At 36.4% G+C, this 18,935-nt stretch overlaps 1 protein-coding gene across 2 annotated transcripts in view; it reads right to left on the bottom strand.

Annotated features, from left to right (window-relative positions):
• Nucleotides 1-18,935, bottom strand: part of EPRS1 (glutamyl-prolyl-tRNA synthetase 1) — a 67,992-nt gene that overhangs the window by 14,801 nt on the left and 34,256 nt on the right. For both annotated transcript variants that reach the window (XM_057726515.1, XM_057726516.1), the window contains 7 exons: nt 18,715-18,832; nt 13,636-13,989; nt 6,356-6,589; nt 4,691-4,953; nt 2,805-2,856; nt 1,746-1,955; nt 1,293-1,365 (listed from right to left, as the gene is read on the bottom strand). In XM_057726515.1, the coding sequence (XP_057582498.1) occupies nt 1,293-1,365; nt 1,746-1,955; nt 2,805-2,856; nt 4,691-4,953; nt 6,356-6,589; nt 13,636-13,989; nt 18,715-18,832 (1,304 nt within the window). The remainder of the gene's footprint in view (nt 1-1,292; nt 1,366-1,745; nt 1,956-2,804; nt 2,857-4,690; nt 4,954-6,355; nt 6,590-13,635; nt 13,990-18,714; nt 18,833-18,935) is intronic.

Raw genomic sequence — 18,935 nt, 5'->3', positions numbered from 1 at the left:
AAAGGACAGGAAAATACAAGCAGTTAGTCACTGAAGGTTTTATGTCCCCTTGAAGCTGCTTAGAGTTAAATCGGCAACATAATTAATAGGAATTAAAATATGTTTGTGCAGGTAAGTGAATGGTATTATATTTCATAAAACGGATTAGTCAAGGAAATAAGTCTATCTAAACTTGACCGTATTTTATGTTCTTCACAATGAGATTCACATTTAATTTGACAGTTTTTCAGCTATTTTGTTTCTAAGAACACCAAGTGAAGATCTTATAGTATATACTATGTCCTATGTTAAGTTCTTCGCAAATTAATATTATTCTGTTCAATCCTCACAAGAAACAGATATAATTTCAATATTGAAAATGTGGAAGCTGAGCTTAGAGAAGTTAAATAACTTGCTGAATGCAGCACAGTTATCCATCAGAACCAGAATTTAGGTTAAATCTATCTGAGGCGTCTACCTAGAGTTTGAAAGCTCTTGCCATTAACTGCTAATTTAAGTGAAGGTGCTTGTCTTACCATAGCCTACTCAGGATTATCTACAATCAGTAAAACAAAATAAAACTTTGCCAATCTGCTATGTGAAAAAAAGCTGGTATCATAATTTTAATAATACATCATTATACTAATATACAAGAGTATCACCAAAAGTATCAAATAAAGAACAAACAATCCTTAACGCTAAAGATGGATAATCACTTTGGAAGACACTGACAAGCCCAAAGGCTCAAAATTTCCAAGTGCTACTCCCATTTACTATGTGTAATTCTAGGAAAATCACGTAACCCTTTCAGAAATCTTTTTTTTAAACCTGCAAAAATGCAGATAACAATAGCTGTCTCTACTTTCTTAACTACACCATTGTAAGAATAATACAAGATGTAAATGAAATCACTTAGTAACCTATAAAAACCTCATATGAATGTAAATGTAATATTAAAATGACTAATTGGAAGTAAACATGGCACAAAACACTAGTGTTTGCAATTTTATAATCAATTCCAAGAATGAAACTCCTTGGAAAGTTCTGAAAAATTACATCATGAAATTAAAAATGATACAAAAGGTTTAAAAAAAAAAACTTCATCCTAATGATAAAGAGCTCCACAATGAACACTGAACAAAGAATGAAAGTCTATGCCACTTTAGTCTGCAGTCACCTTTATCAACATCCATTAAGCTTTATGTCATCAACAAGCACTGTAAATATTACAAAATTAAAAGTGAGACTCAACTCTAGAAGCTATGTCTAATATGTAACGATCTTTTCTCCTGGGCGCCAAGGCCCCTCCTCACCTGTTTCACTGGTAGGACGAACGGCAATTGGTTCTGCCAACTCTGTTTTGCCAGATCTTGTCACCCAAGCCACCTAGTAAGATAAAATCATTTTTCATACATTTTTTTAAACAGCATTTTAGAGAAAGAGCACAGATGTAGGCAAATCTCTATTTCAAGGTTTGCTATATCAATTAAGGGAAGTTAAAATAACTGCTGCTGTTCACTGTGAGAAAAGGTAGATACTATGTTTACAAATGTTTACTGAACAGTAAAAGCTAGTTAATTAATTAATGTAACAAAAAGAATGCTGACTTGCCCTGATGAAAGAAAGAAAATTTTTTTAAATAGCTTTACATTTCTCTAAGTTGATTGTTGTAACCTGCTTTTTAAATTACTACTCAAGTATGAAATGAAAATACACTTTTGAGTTTGAGAGAAAACTGCAAAAATAATTAACGCAGGCTAACTTACCTCAGGGGCAAAGTCAGCAATATGAGTCTTCTCTTTCTCTAATGCACCTTGAGACACAAACATGGGGAAATAGCAGTTTTCAACACCAAGTTTCTTGATCTCAGCATCAAAAAAGTCCTTGATGGATTCCCAAATGGAATATGCCCAGGGACGAAGGATATAGCAGCCACTTACATCATAGTATTCAATCATTTCTGACTTTGTGATGACCTTTTAAAAAGAAAAACATAGTCTATGAAGCAAGTTGAACCAAAATTATAGTATAGGTGCCAAAAGTGTGACAGTCAACCTTCTTAGTCTGGAGGCTTCACCTGTTGGTGCATCTTCTTAATGTGCGTATAAAATGTAGTTTCTCAACTGAGAAACACCAGGGCTCTAAATTCTTTAGAAGACTTGAATTCTTATCTTGCTTCTGCTATTTTACTGTTTTGTGACTTTGGACTAACCCCTTTATCTCACCAAAAAAATAAATAAATTAAATTAAAAAATACAAAATAAAATAATGAGTATCTCATAGGGCTACCTCTCAATTCAATAGTTTCAGTGACCATGCTGTGAAAACTGTGACATGCTACATGAGTATACTATGTATTATTAAGGCATTATACATTATTACTTTGTGCCTGGATTTTAGAATCTAAATATAAAGTAGCCTCTGAGAAATTTAAAACATAAAGTTAACTGAACCCATGTAAAGCAACTATAATAAAAATTAATTTAAAAAAAAAGAAAGAAAATTAAGCTAAAAGAAAGAAAGAAAGAGCTCTGCTATTATGTGATTCTTTAGGATGAAATCAGCCTATGTTTTGAAACCTACTTTTATTAATTGTTTAATAGATATTTTCACTTTAAATCTCTTGTTTAATTATAGAACTAAAGCAGCTTGGTTCAATCTGTTACCTAATGATCCATGCATCATTTTAGTAACAGCTAGCTTCTTTCAGAAATACATTAATTTTGTAAGAATTACAGACTTTCAAATGTGAAAACAGTGTTTTAAGATTAATTATAACACTTGTAACTTGTTTAAAGAAAAAAATCAACTGAACCCATACTCACTTGAGAATACCAATCTGCAAGATTTTCTTCTTTTTTTACCTCAAGACCCAACCTGCAGATATAAAAAATAAATATAAATCTCATCATCCAGCAATTGCTTTCAGGTTGAATGGAAATAAACCTCTAAACTTCAAAATAGCTTAGCTTTTCTTCAGTAAGAGTTATTTCTATATTTATATCTCTTCCATATTCATTTCCATGACTTTTTTTTTTTTTTTGGCACACGGGCTTAGTTGCTCCGTGGCATGAGGGATCTTCCTGGAGCAGGGATGGAACCCATGGTCCTCTGCATTGGCAGGCGGATTCTTAACCACTGCGCCACCTAGGAAGCCCCTCCATGATGTTTTTAACCTAGAAAACAGTTCAATCATCTATTAAAAGGTGGTGTGATACTGTCCACAAAAACTAGGAAAGCTAAGTCTAACAAAAGCTATGATTTTAACGCAGACATTCAGCTTTTATAAAGTTCTTTATAAGGTAATGTATTTATGGTAAAGACAGAGCCTATTCACACAGTGTTCTCACTAAAAAATAAAAAGAATGTTTTGCCAATCTCAATCCAGATAAAATTACAGTAAGATCAGTGTCTCATTAAAAGTAATATGTAAAAAGTAGTAAAAACAATGGCTATATGTATATATACACGTGTCAATATATGTGTATATATACGTGTATGTGTATATATACATATATATATCTCTCCTTACACGTTCTATAAATTTTTCTTTTAACTGCAGTAAATAAAAGTTGCAGAGATAGATGCTTCCAAAATAAATTAGATCTGCAATAAAAAACTATTCTAGACAATAATCTTTTTATTGAAATACTGACAATTATTCAGGAAACTGTGGTCTTATGATTCACACAGAAAAGTCTACCCATTAGCTATGTTTTATAAAAGGTATATCTTTTTAGAGTTTACAAACAAGGTTTTACTGGCTTAAAATCTTAATCTATTTATGTTTGAATTCTCCATTGTTTCACTTTGACACATCTCAACAAAATGCCTACATGAAATCTGGACCTTTCACAAGCAGTCAGAAGGTAAAAAGTGAGAAGAAAGTGAGAAGTCCTACTATCTTCTACTATTCTATAATTCTGATTACCCAGTCAAAGGGCAAGAAAAATAACTGCTATATTCTCTTGTTTAGGGAGACATTTTGTGTATGCTGTGAGAGATGAGAGACAGGATCTGAAATTCAGCTAAACAAATCCAACAATGGTTCTGAACCTCACACAAAGTTCACTCTAATTTTGGGATGTGGATAATGGGGGAACCACATCGTTTGTACGGATTGGAAAATACTGAAACATTGTCTATTCCAGTGTTGTCTTTAAAATCAGCTTTGTTTTATATTTAACCAATCAATTTTAAAAGCCTATTGAGAATGAAGTTCTCATTCAGTCCCCACAAAAGATTTTCATTTGGAAAATCTGCTAAAGTTCAACACAATGTGTACAGTTAGGCTAACAACTGTGTTGAAAGAGAGGAAAAAGAGAGAGAAAAAAAATATATATATATTTGTTTTTACTTGCGTAAGCTAATAAAAACCTCTCAACGGCTAGAGAAGAAATTAGTAACAGTGGTTATGAATTCATTACAGTGGTAGGAGGAACTGGGAAGATAGGAAACAAGCATAGGAGTGAGACTTCACTGAACTTTTTATATTCTAAGATTCTCGAACCAAGTAAATGAATGTGCCACCCATTTAAATAAATAAACAGAAAATGAACAAAAGCTATCTGCTGACATTATACCTTTAGCATTCTCCAATTTAATGTGATAGTCAAACTAACAAAAATGTGTTGTTTTTTTTTAAATAATTAAGAGTTGAATTCATTCAAAACTTTGCTTCACTTCAAATAAGGTTTCCACATTTTATTACCTGGTCTGCTTCTTAGGCCCTTGTCCTTCCCCTGCTCCACTTGATGACAGCCCACTTCCTTGGTTTTTAACAGAGTCTTTCTTTTGGCCATCATTTTGTTTCTGGGTCTTATTCTGCTTTTCAGATTTGTTTTCTTTTTCTTTCTTTTTTTTATCTTTGTCCTCAACCCCAGTGGCAGAGACAGGCTTATAATCTACTCCCGTCAGAGACTTGTACTGTGCCTTCAGCTGAAGGAGTTCTTGTACAGCTGTATCTATTTGGTCCTTTAGTTTAACAAAAGAGGAAAAAGAGAAGATAGCAGTTAATTCAAATCACTGTCTAAACACCAATGTCCAAAGCTTTATAAGCAGATTTGAAAACACAAAGGCAGAGGGGTATAGGGTAGGGGTGGAGAAGGTTAAATATACTAACTACTGAAAACGAACAGAAGAACATGATGAACAGGGACAGAAGTGGAAAACAGTGACTAAAAAACTGTACTATAACTGCACTGTGCAAGCCATAGTCACTAGCCACATGTGGCTATTTAAAGTAAATAAAATTTAAAATTCAGTTCCTCGAGCTTCCCTGGTGGTGCAGTGGTTAAGAATCTGCCTGCCAATGCAGGGGACACGGGTTCGAGCCCTGGGCCGGGAAGATCCCACATGCCATGGAACAACTAAGCCCTTGCACCACAACGACTGAGCCTGCACTCTAGAGCCCACAAGCCACAACTATTGAGCCCACGTGCCAGAACTACTGAAGCCCGAGCACCTAGAGCCTGTGCTCCACAACAAGAGAAGCCACCACAAGGAGAAGCCCTCGTACCACAAAGAAGAGTAGCCCCCACTCTCCACAACCAGAGAAAGCCCATGAGCAGCGATGAAGACCCAACACAGCCAATAAATAAGTAAATTTATAAAAAATATAATAATAAAATAAAATTCAGTTCCTCAGTCACAATAGCCACATTTCAAGTGCTCAACAGTCCTTGCGGCTAACGACTACTGTACTGGACAGGACTACTAGAGAACATTTCCATCATCTCAAAAAGTTCTATTAGAAAGCACTAAGATATCACGTGTATTCTACTGCAATTTAAGTTAAGAGCTATTAAACTACATAAGCTTAACATTTCGCAGTTATAGTAATGACAGTAATCAAGTTTCTATATTACTGGTTAAATTTCAAAACTTATAATGACTTACTGTTTTCCACTCATCTGAATCTGTACCAAAAAGCCCTCCTCCTATAAAGATAATACAACTAGCACAAACTATACCAGAGCTCAAAATAAAACTTGCCATTTGAGACGGAAAGAGCTTTAGGAGAATGAGTCAAACTATGCATCACGGGCCTACAATGAGCCAGGTGCTGATATGGTCTAGCTCCCTATTCTCAAGGATCTTACAGACAAGAGAGAAACAGACTTGACAATTAAAATATAGTGTGTTTAAGTGCTATGTCAGAGAAAGGCAGCGTCATATAAGAATGACCATTCAACCTGGGGGGGGTGGGGGCGGGCGAAATCAATGAATGCTTCTCTAAAAAGCAAGATAAAAGAGTTGAGAACAGACCTACATGAGTAGAAGTTAGCCAGATTTGACAGGGCAGAAACTGTTCCAGGCAAAGAAAACAGCCTGTAATGTCAAAAACAAAAACACAGAAACGTAACACCATACTAACCTTAGAAGCTTTTTCAGCTTTAAGTTTTCGAACTATTTCTCCTTGAGAAGCTACTTTGTCAAAAAGCAATTTGGCTTCTGGTGTTTCTGGACCACTAGGCTCAGAGCTTCTGGATGGACTTGAATCTGAACTTTGAGATGACGGGGGCTGACCAGGCATGTACTCCTTCCCAGTTTTTTCTTTATACTGAACTTTCAGGGACAGTAAGCATTCTATAGCTTCATTTATTTTAGCCTGAGATAAAAGAGAAAAAAAGATAAATATTTAATACTTTCTAAAATTTCTGAAAATTTCAATGATTATTTAAAATCATTAATTATTGCCCAAATATCCCTGTAAATAATCATCACGGAGAAACCCAAGCACAAAGAAGTTAAATCACCAGCCTAAAATAATAGATCAAAGCTAAAGAAAAGTTAAAATTATAGAAAATCCAAGCAAATCGTCAGTTTCCAAGCCCTGGGACTGTAAATAGTGGAGCCAGAATTTACAAAATCAGAATTTGCCTGAACAAATCCTTATTTCCTTCAGCCTACTGAACAGACACTAAATACAGCATTGGACAAAACCCACAGTATGGGCTCAACTAAAGAACAGCTACATCGGACTTCCCTGGTGGCGCAGTGGTTAAGAATCCACCTGCCAACACAGGGGACGTGGGTTCAAGCCCTGGTCCGGGAAGATCCCTCATGCTGCGGAGCAACTAAGCCCGTGTGCCACAACTACTGAGCCTGTGCTCTAGAGCCCAAGAGTCACAACTACTGAGCCCATGTGCCACAACTACTGAAGCCTGTGCGCCTAGAGCCCATGCTCTGCAACAAGAGAAGCCACCACAATGAGAAGCCCAAGTACCATAACAAAGAGTAGAGCCCATGCTCACTGCAACTAGAGAAGGCCTGCAGGCAGCAACAAAGACCCAATGCAGCTTTAAAATAAATAAATAAATAAATAAATTTAAAAAAAGAACAGCTACATCACTTTTAAAAATTTATAATGAAACGAGAAGGTACGCTGAGGTTTTAGTTAGACATTCACATATATTATCAGCCTCTGATACTTCAATATAATTATGATGAAGAAGAATGAAACACTCAGCCCAACTGAGACTCTTGTGACTTCAGCAGAGAAGGACAGCAACACAGGCAAAGGGCCAAGCTGGACACCTTACCTGAATGGTGATACCATCTAACCACAGACTATACTATATACTATACACTATATACTATACCACTGGAAAGCCAAGGCATCCATCAAAACAGAGGAAAAGTGCCTCCCACTTATCCTAATCAAGTTTCACAGCTATGCTCTAACAGTGCTCCAAACAGCTAAGAGGAACCCAACAGAAGCAGAAAGAATACTAAAATTGGGATGGGGGGGAGGGGGTCAAAGGAACACAGGAAAAACCAGTATACCTTCAAAGAATTTGCATTTACAAAATAGCAGATGACATTTCCTTGTCCAGCTACTTTATGATATACAATTTTGCTGCCTGTTAAAGTGGAGTCTGCCACATCAGGCATCACAGAGAAAGTAAAGTTTAGAAGAGAAATTGCAAACAGAAATGAGTAGCTTGTCTGATTTGTACTTCTGAACTGTCTCTTATTTATATTCTGTATTTAGAACTGAAAATGTTTTCACAACAAAATCTCTCTCTCCTAAGAAAAAGGACATGGTTAATCAGACACAAGAATCAAGAAAAAAAGAAATTTCCATCAGCTAAAAGAAAGAAAATGGGAAAAAAGTTAAGGGATTTTCCTGCAACCTTTTCTACAAAAAGAGGCCTATTTGCAAGAAGTTCCATTTTACACTATAAGCAGGTATTAGCTAGAGTCTGAAGTCAGATGGCACACATATCACAAAGGAAAAAACATTTGTGTGGCGAGATTACAATTTTAAATATTAAAAAGGAGAAAACTAATATGGGCAAACCACTCATTACTGAATGAAATATTCTAAAAATAGAGTAAAATTATATATACCTATATCCTCTCCAATTGGGAAATGGAACATTCTAGATAACTAAATAATCTATTCAGGTTATTTTTCAAAACAGAGTGAAATCATACTATGCACTATGCAGTCTTATCTGATGATTTATAAGGTACCTAAAGATTCTTGAGAGAATTCGAATTATCAATATAAAACAATCACCATGATTTTATGGCCTATTTACTCTGTACCAGATACTATACTAAGTGCTTTACATGGATCACCTTATTTAATTCTCAAAACAACCCTTATCCATTTTATAGAAGAAGTAAAGCTTAGAAAGATTAAGTACCTTACCCAAAGCGATACAATAAGTGGTAGAAGGAGAACTTTGATCTAGGGTTTATTCTAGAGTCTTTGACCTTGAGCACTACAGTTTGCATAGCATTACAGAAGGTATGAGACAATATTCTAAATTTCAATGTTCATTTTAATCCTACTAACTCACATGCCATGAAGACTGCTTTTTCAAAAGAGATCTTTGATTCTTACTTGAATGTCTCACAGAATGAGAAAAAAATAATTTCTTTTAATATTCTAGTTTCCTGGATTATAAGACATTTACAAAGAAAAACTGGATGGTACCACTCAGTAGTACAAGATTACATAACAGCAGAATGTTAAAAAGCACTTGTTAATAGATTTTAAGTCTTTAATGGACAAAGACTGCTTTAAACTTATCTAACATGTGCCAACATAGACAAGAAAAAAGTTTTCAATAAATAATTGTTGATGCGGATGAGTGAGAATGGAAACAGCCTACAAAAAGACTTCAGTAAAGGTTTAAGACGGGAATTTGAGGAAGTAAAAATGACCCTGAAATTATGACTTAAAATATGACTGAGAATGGAGAAAATAGATGAGAACACACCTGACTGGAACGCGTGAAAAGTACACAAACTATTTTTGCAGCTGCCACTAGAGGGAAACATTTCCCCGTGAGGAAAGGAGGGAACTTTAATAAAAAGTAAAATCTAGAACTTAACCAATTTCAAACAGTAAGAACAGAACCTTTCAAAATGGTCTGAGCACCTCAATGATCAGTGAAAAAAGCTTTAAAAAATACTTTTTTCAAACTTTATTTTTTCCAGCTTTATTCAGTCACCCGCCCTTCCTAACAGAGCTGAGAGGGTTCCATCTACACACATCAGTGACAGACTCCCCAAACCAAAGATTCTCACTTGGCTGGGGGCTGGGGGTGGGGGGGAATGGTAATCAGAAGAGGGAGCCTTTCAAGTGGGGGAGGGGGAGTCAAAGCTTGTGTCATATTAAAAAGTCCGCTTGGAGATGCAGCAAACTTCAAGTTTGAAGGTTTTCAGAGAAAAGCATTTTTTCTCTGAATCAATGGATTAGAAAACTACGTTTAGCTTAAGCCTGTAAGAAACAGCCCAATTACTGAACCTGGATCCCAGGAACCAATACAGCACAGAATAGGGCCCAGGCTCGAGTCAACCTGGAGCAGAACACCAGCTGGGCTGCTTCTCACCTGGTTCACTTACCTACATTACAATGTATCTGCTACTTTTTGGACACAAATAAGTCAATAAAAATTCCTCCAATTTTCCTAAAAGACCCTTAAAGCTAAGTAAGTCTTGTGAAATGTCTTGTCTCACAAGATGGTTGGATTTATACTTGCTTAAAGCAAAAGGAAGTTTGCATTAAGTATGCACATACAAATATAGCAGAAACCCACTCACAAAAATTCCAAACAAGAAGCTCAAAACCATCAAGGGAAAGATGGGTTTGTTCCTTCTCATTTTCTCCACCTACGACATTCACTTCTTGGCCTGAGAATTCTTAAGGCAATTTGGAGTGAGGGTGAGGAGTAGTGGTTTTCTAGAACAGCCTGTTTAATGGACAAAGAGGTATAACAGTGTGTTTCCTTTCTTGATAAACTGTGATTTGGGTTTTTAAACCAAAAACATTGGTGTAAAATACAAAAGAGCAAAGGTTGGCAAAATATTTAAGATGAATTACTGGGGGTATAAAATACAAGGCGCTATGAATTAAAATGTTGCAACCACAGAAGTGAAAGGTAACCAGCGCCGCCCGCCCCCCCCCCCCCCCCACACACACACACAGACGAGGTCTAACAAGACCAAACAACTGTGAATTATTATTTTTATTTAACATTGCAATCATCTGATTTTGCTGCCGTTTATTACTTCAATTTTAAAAATCCTTAACTATAAAGGTTCTGAAAAGTCTTTCTTCTAAGGGATAGGTCCAAGAACTTTTCCAGTAAAGGGCCCAGACCAGACAGTAAATATCTTAGGCTTTGCAAGTCTGTTGCAACTACTCAACTCTGGAATTATAGCCCTGAAACAGCCACAGACAATATGTAAACTAGCAAGTGTGCTTGTGTTCCAGTAACATTTCACTTACAAAACAGGTGTAGGCCACAGTCTGCCAAGCCCTGTCCTGGAGTATAAAGTGCCGTAAGTATTCCATAAAACCTTTCATTTACCATTTTCTGATTCCCATTTCAAGAAATACTATAATTTCATGTTCAAAACACTTCACTCAGACTTCAAATCAGAGAAATCTGTTCAAAATCAAAATCTTATTTTTTGGAACTAATTTTAAAACTTTACAAGTTAATATTTAAAATTTGAAAAGTGACCTTAACTATTACAGTAACTCAGCAGTCAGAGTTATTAAATATTTGGTGTATTCTTGGATTTGCACCTCACACTCTATCTGCTTGATCCACTACTTTAACACAGCAACCCACTGGGCAGGAGGAAAAGGAAAGGGGAGCAGAAGATGGACTTGAAGGGGCACAGAGGATGGACTTGAAGCTCTTTATTCTTTGCCCACATTATGCTTATATTCTGCCCTCATGCTTAAAAGTTCATACACAGAATCAACGATCTGATCCTGAAGCAGAAAAGCGGCGGGGGGGGGGGTCCTCATTGAAGCCTGTAACTATAAAACCTCAGCCGATCACTTTCCTTACTTTAGTGGTAACATGACATAGTCAAAAAAACCTACTTCTGTAGAAAATGGAATGATGAAGAGGCATAGACAAATTATTAATGTAAAACAAGCACAGACTTGCTTAACAAATCATAACAAACTAGTAAAACCATGACACTCTGGTGCTTAAAACACCTCTAAGTGGAAATAACTTGGGAATGAGTCAAAATTGGAATCCACTTTTTGCAAACTTAAGGCTTTTTACAAACTTTTATTCATATTCACTTCAGAAAGTAGCTTCTCATTGGCTACTAAAACCAACAAATAAAAAAAGGAATATTATTTGAATATTATTGGATGTGGCTGTTATGAGGATTAAATGCAAACACAGCAACAGTGTATATAGTGCACAGTGTCAAACACAGTCTATATGACACTTCCATTCCCAGTAACTGGATTGGTTCTCTAGGAAAAAAGAGCAATTTATTACTGTTAGCATCTAGAGAAAAAAAAAAAAAAAAATATATATATATATATATAAATATATATAAGTAATATTTTGAAACACAGATATGGTACATTGCAGGCATTCAATAAATGTAGGTTAAGCTACACTGAAGTCAGATTCATTTCAGTATCACACTTATCACTATCAAAAAGCACCTAGTAAAAGTACCTGCCCAAATTCCAAAGAAATTTAGAGTTTTTTACCCATAGGCTGACTTTGCGTAACTTCGGATGTAATCCATTAACCCAACGGGATGGGAGATACAGCTGGCTGCTGCTCTAAGTATAATGGCTGCTGTTGTTACTACCCCACACATAAGCAGCTGACCAAGAATCAGCACAGAATTATCAACGTACTCTACTCAGAATGAATTCAAAGATCAAAGCCCTTCCCCTCAAATTACATCTAGAAAGGGGTCTGTAATTAGCGTATGACATATACAGAGAGTACAAAATGCTCCTAACCTCACCACAGGATAGGAAATTTCAAGGATTTATATCCCCAACCCATACAACTTACCAGCCTTTATTCCTTGAAGCAGAGCTGTTTTAGAGCATCACAGCTCTGCAGGACTTCAACAAGCTCATTAAAGAGAAAGGAGAAAAGATTTCTCACCCTTCACAATGAAGAGACAGAAAAATAATAACTTCTGGAGCAAAACCCAAGATCTCCCCAAAGCGTTTGCTCTCCTCAGCAGGGGTCAAATGTGCATGAATGAAAAAGTATCTTAGGGGACAGGGTTTCTGCAAGTTAGATGTAGAAGGACTTGTTAATGAGGTGAGGAGCTTACAATCTCAAGTTACTCAATCACTCTCCAACCGAAGCCCACGATGTTGACAAGACAACAGATTCCCAAGAACATTTTGGGACAAGTCTCCTTCAGTCACATAAGTCAAGCCCAGAGGTTCATCACATCTGTGCTCATGCCTCAGCCAAGATTCTACAGTTTTGGGTAGCTTACCCAGTTATGATCATGTTTTAGAACTGCACTACTTTGGAGTAGAACTACATACCTTGATTATTAAACATGATTTTTCTCTACTCCAGATCCCATTCCTTTTGTCTCTTATTTAGAGTAAGCAATCCTGTTCCACACTCAGCACTACCAACCACTTGGCTAAATGTTTTACCTAAAGGTATCATTAAAATGAGAATGAAATTTACACTTTAGTCAAAATGTGGTACCACTTGAGGGCTCCCCTATGAAAAATCTGAAATAGTCACTGGTCAAAAACCTCCAGACAACCAGTTATTCCCTGGATATACCTTGCACCTCTGCTGGTGCCATCTTCACCCCCAGGCCCACCAGCAGCATCAGCCTCGCCTGGACCACCTTCTACAAATGCACACTCTTTGCATGCTCTGGACTCACTAAAGCAGACACTCAAGAGGCAGCCCCAGCAATCTGTTTTAACAAGATTTCCAGGAATTCGGATGTATAGTAAAGCTTGAGAAGCATAGATCTACACTCAAGAGTACCGCCTCTGAAAGTCATTCATCTTAAAGGGCTTCTTCTACTCCAGGACTATTTTAAATATCCTTTATAACTGTTTCCTCCCTCCCTGCCACTTACAACCACAGACACTTTTGAGAGCCATTTATACATATCGCACAGGATTACAGTCTGTGAATGGTTCTTCCTCAGCCCGACCCCCAGCCCCTGCCACCAGATGGTAAGCTGCCTCTCAATAATATTTCCAGAGCTTGGCACATAGCACGTATCAGTAAATGCTGATGGTTAGGTCAAAATACTCAATCGGACAGTCTAAAGACAATACATCTTATAAGAAGATGAGACTAGCCTAGGCTATTTGACATCACAAGCTTACTTACAAGGTGTCTAAACTAGTTCTAGGATACTGACCTTAGGGGCTTTTTCAGCTTTCAGTTTACGAACCACCTCCCCTTGTGCAGCAACTTCATCATACAGAGATTTACTTTCCAGAATATCTGACGACGATTTAGAAGAAACGTTCTGTACTATGGCAGCAGGAGGATTCCCAGGTTTATACTCTTGGCCGGTTTTCTCCTTATATTCAGCCTTCAAAGCCAAAAGCAGTTTTACAGCTGCATCTATATCTTCCTTTGCTGCTTTCTTGGCTTTTAATTCACGAACCACATCCCCCTGAACAGCCACTCTGTTGTAAAGGACCAAGGAATCCTCAGACGTAGCACAAGTATTATTCAAAGAAGGAACTGACCTTGTCTTAAGAGAAGCCTACAGAGGCAGAAAACCAAAAGTAAAATTAATTCATGTTAAATATCTTTCCACAAAAGTATACCAAATTGTTTTCTAATGTTTTAAGTTAAAAGCAAAATTTTAAAATTTTAACCTCTTTAAAAAGTTTAAATGAATAATCTCATTCCTAAAAATTTATCCTATTGAAAAATAACAGAAGTAAACAAAGGTAGACGTACATAGATATTCACTGGAGCTTTTTATTATAATGAAAAACTGAACCTAAATCTTTACCATTAGGGGACTATTTAAAGAAATTATGACACACCCACCAGATTTGAGAATAAATCACAGCTCCACCACATACTAGCTGTGCAACCCTGAATTAGTTACTTAAGCCAGGTCTGCTTTTTAACCATAAGAGAGGGATAATAACTGTACTGAACCCATCAGGTTGATGGGAAAATAAAAGGTAATACACCTATGTAAAGCTCTTAGTTACAAAGGCTGAGAATAAATATCAGAAGGTTAGATATTATTACTAATTTTTTAAAAGATGAGATACATCTAGACTGTTGACAGGCAAGAGCCCCCCCACGAAATACTGTGAAACAATTTTACAGTATTATTGTGAAACAATTCCATTTATATAAAATTATATGTTTACAGACAGATGGTTATATATAAGCATATACAACAAATCTAGAGAGATGTTCACCAAAATGATCTCTGGACAACTATACTATTTTCATTCTCAATGTCATGCTTTCCTTTTCGCCTAGAATGCTTTCCTCCTACTGAAACCCTTCCAACTTTAAAACCTTGCTACACCATACCTTCCCTGTGACTTTTTTCTTTAATGGTCTTCTACTTAATTTTTCAGAATAATCTCATCCATATTCATTGAGCCATGCGTATTAAACTCCAAAATGTTCTGTCTCTACTCCAGAACTCTGTCCTGATCCTAGACCCAGCATTCTGAGTGGTCTTTTAGACATCTTTACCTGGATAGCTAAGAGGCACCACAAGCTATATCAAAGCTGCATTTTACATGAAGGTTAGGTTCTAAAATCACCATGTAAGTCAAAAACCACATACACTCAAAATTAGTCCCTCAAAATTCCTTAAATCACTCATAATTTACAGTATTTTTTTTGGTGAGTTATATATATGTACAATCATAAACATTAATACGTATACATAAGTGCATAATATTACATAATAAGGGAAGAATACAATAATGGGAGCCACTGTATCAAAAATATATAGTCTGTTCTGCTACACTTATTTTTGGTAAAATGAGCTGATTTATTCATGGTTGGTAAACAAGGGAACAATATCTGTATAATGCTGAAAAATCACACCACCATGTATATGATTTCTCCCAATGTGTTAATGTTTTATGTCAAAGAAGCATACAGGAAAAAGCTTACTCACAATTAAAGAGAAAGCTTTAGAAATACATGACAATCTTAAAGAAGAACTAAAAAGTCTGTATAAGTGCACTCCTTTAGGGTAGGTGGTACTTTATTAATTTTTTTTTTTTGGCACACGGGCTTAGTTGCTCCGCGGCATGTGGGATCTTCCTGGAGCTGGGATCGAACCCGTGACCTCTGAATTGGCAGGCGGATTCTTAACCACTGCGCCACCTAGGAAGCCCCTAGGGTAGGTGGTACTTTAAAAAAATTGTTTTCTATAACATTAAGCCACCTAACGAAGGTGCAAGTGCAGACGAAGATGATTCAAAGATATCTCTTCTGCTCAAAAAAAAAAAAAAAAAAAAAAAGACTGCTGAAGCAGAGAACTCCCCAGATCAGACTTTAATTTTGATAATACTGGTGTCTAGTGGAGGCAAATACCCTCAAAGACCTATATATCAAAAGAGAGAGCAGTATCCCTACAGTTTAAGGCTGCAAACGATGGCTGACTGCAGTGTTGGGTACAAATGCCAATCAACTGTACTTGAATTTCTATTAGGATTTGTGCAGGTTTCAAAGCTTTTCCACAAATTTTTTAACCCCCCTCCCACCAAGAGGCCTCTATGTCCTCTCCCCTTGAATCTGGGCAAGCTTATGACTGTTCAACCAATACAACATGGCAGAAGGGATGCTATAGGACGTTTCCGAGGTTAAATTATAAAACACGCAATGATGCTTCGACCTTGTCTACTGGACACTCACTTCTGGAGCCATGACCTGTCACATACAAAGTCTCACTACCCTGACATGGCCGTGCTTAAGGGGTCATTTGTAGCTCTCTGTCAACACTTTCACTGAGCTCCTAGTCAACACTCAGCATCAACTGCCACCCATGTGGGTGAGCTATTTGGGATGCCCAGCCTCACTGAGCCTTCAATGACTGCTACCCAGCCACAACCTGAATGAAACTACAAAAGATGCAGGTTTTTGGTGGTCTGTCCCAATTCTACTTTTCCTGATCAATCAGCCCTGTTATCTTTAATATGTCATTTTGCAGAACAGAAAGCTAACTGTTAACTTTACATTACACATACATTAACTCACAGCACAAGTAACTTTACAGGAAATGTAAAATGTGAGAGCCACAGGTGTAAATTGGGACCAATGAGGGAACAGTAGCCAAATTTCCCATCTTATGCTGTTGTTACATATACTAGCAGTTCTCAAGGTGGCCTACAGACTCCAAAGGACTTCTGAGACCTTTTCAAAGGAGGTCTGCAAGGTCACAGCTTTTCTCATGACAATAATAAGATGTAATTTGTCTTTTTTGCTCTCATTCTCTCAAGGGTACACAGTGCAGTTTTTTGGAGGCTAAGCCAAATTATAAATTTGCAAAAAATGCAAAACCATACCACTCTCCTAACTAAAAGTTTTATTTTAGAAAACAATTATTTTTCATAAAAATGTTATTTATATAAACATATGGTTGGGTTTATTATTGCTATTTTCAAATGAATTAATAAATTCTTTTAAAACTTCTCAATTTTAATTTTTATGGTAAATACTGGTAAATATAATCCACGTAAACAAAGAAGGTCCTCAATCATTTCTAAGAGTGAGACCAAAACGTTTGAGAACTGCTGGTATAAAAATAGCAAAAGGATACTGCCTTACTTAAATTCTTATTTCTCTTCCTTTAATTTTCTTTTGGCTAAGACCACATAGTTTTTAGTTTGTGTAAACTAAAAGCTCAAGTGATGACACTCCCACTCTAAATAGTTCCAAGCTCCCAATATCTCCTAAAAAACTGTGCTTCTGTCTTCCCTAGTTCAGGTTGATTACCACTCATTTACCTAGTCAACCAAAACAAAACTAGAAGTTACTGTCTTCCTATTCTACTTCCTGAATTCATCATGCCCTACTTTATTTCCTCCATGCCCTCATGCTCTGGCTTCCTGAACACTTACACACCGTCTGATTCCACATCCATCCTATCCACCCTCCAAACTATCTTCCTCGCAGCTACCAAATCTTCAATGATTACTCAACTGCCGACACCTCTGGATGCTGAACTACACAGTAAGGTGCTCCAGGATGCCAAGGGAAATTCCTAGGGGTACCGTAAGATGTTTTAAATACTTCAGGTAAACAGAGCAACATACCCAACATCTGTCAAACACACATACTACAAGCTCAAGGTAGCTCGGTTTCAATATTAGAGTGTGATACATTCCTTTCAACGATGTCATATCTTTGCAAAGCTGGATTTTTTCATAGCTCTTACGTTAAAAGTCAAATGCCACAGGAAAATCATTGTGGAAACAGAAACTAAGCATGGTAGTATCCAATCTGAGTCCAAGTTTCGAGAAAGAAAAGTATTATTTTTTCCTTTCAATTTGTATGTCATTTTAATAATGAAATAAAAATAAGAATGTAAGATATTTAACATTTTAAGAACAAAATATTTTTAAAATAAAATTTTAAGTTTTCTTTCAATTTATGTGTATTATTTTTTCAAATAGTTACTAAGTTACTGGGATATAAATATTTATCTAGTTGCCTGAACTATACTTAATAAGGAGAGAACTGTTAGGAATTTCATTCAGTCTAGGGGTGCCACAAAAAAATTACTGAGAAACTAAGGGTGCTATGAACTGCAGAAGTTTGAGGACCTCTGGCCTGCACAATAAACCCCCTAATTCTCTAGACATGCTATCACCTCTCAAATTCCCATGCTGTAAAATGAGGATAGAAGCTGTATCTCCATCTGGAAGGTCCTCCAGACCTGAACCACAGGGAAGATTCCTAACTCATTCTTAAAGACAGAGATTAAGCATTACCCCTTAAGATGAAAAAAGAACAGAAAAGGGCAAATAAAAGTTTTCAATAATCCTCAACAGAGCAGTTCCTGTCCTTTTTCTTTTCCAAACCTCAATGATTGTTGGGAGCTCGTCTTTAAGAGGTGCTGGAGTTTGATAGGAAAGTATAGACAGGGAGCCAGAAAACCAAGTCATTGTCCTAATGCTGTCATAACAACTTTCATTATCTTGGGCCAGAATCTACTACAGCTCTATTAGCATTAAAAAAAAAAGCTTTTCTAAAACATTCTCTTAATCCATTCTTTCTTACTCTTTCACATAAAAAAAGTTAAGTTTTGAAAACCTTGTTTTGCAGGGTATTTTTAAATCTTACAGGAAAGAACAACAACAACAAAAATCCCAAAAGTTAGAGTTAGTGTCTTCTTCAGTCTCAACAGTGAGGAAGACAATCTTTATAAACAGATGTCTAAACCATAGGACAGAAAGGTCACTGATTACAGATATATCCATAAAGGTCAATTATTTACCTCATTCTTTGTTGTTTCTACTTTGGTCTTTTCCTTTGACCCAGATGTTGGCATTTCCTTCGTATGCCCATCAGGAATGTATATCAGAATGCATGGAGCTTCTATGCAACTGTATGGACTAAAAAGAAAATGAAGGGACAAAAAGTTTACTTGAACAAAATTAAACAGCAATTCAAATTGAATTCCTAGATTAATTTGATGACACTGTTAATGCTTTTCAA

Source organism: Hippopotamus amphibius, chromosome 3, assembly GCF_030028045.1.
Source record: "Hippopotamus amphibius kiboko isolate mHipAmp2 chromosome 3, mHipAmp2.hap2, whole genome shotgun sequence".
In the NCBI taxonomy this organism is placed as follows: domain Eukaryota; kingdom Metazoa; phylum Chordata; class Mammalia; order Artiodactyla; family Hippopotamidae; genus Hippopotamus; species Hippopotamus amphibius.
This window is presented reverse-complemented; position numbering and strand designations above follow the sequence as displayed.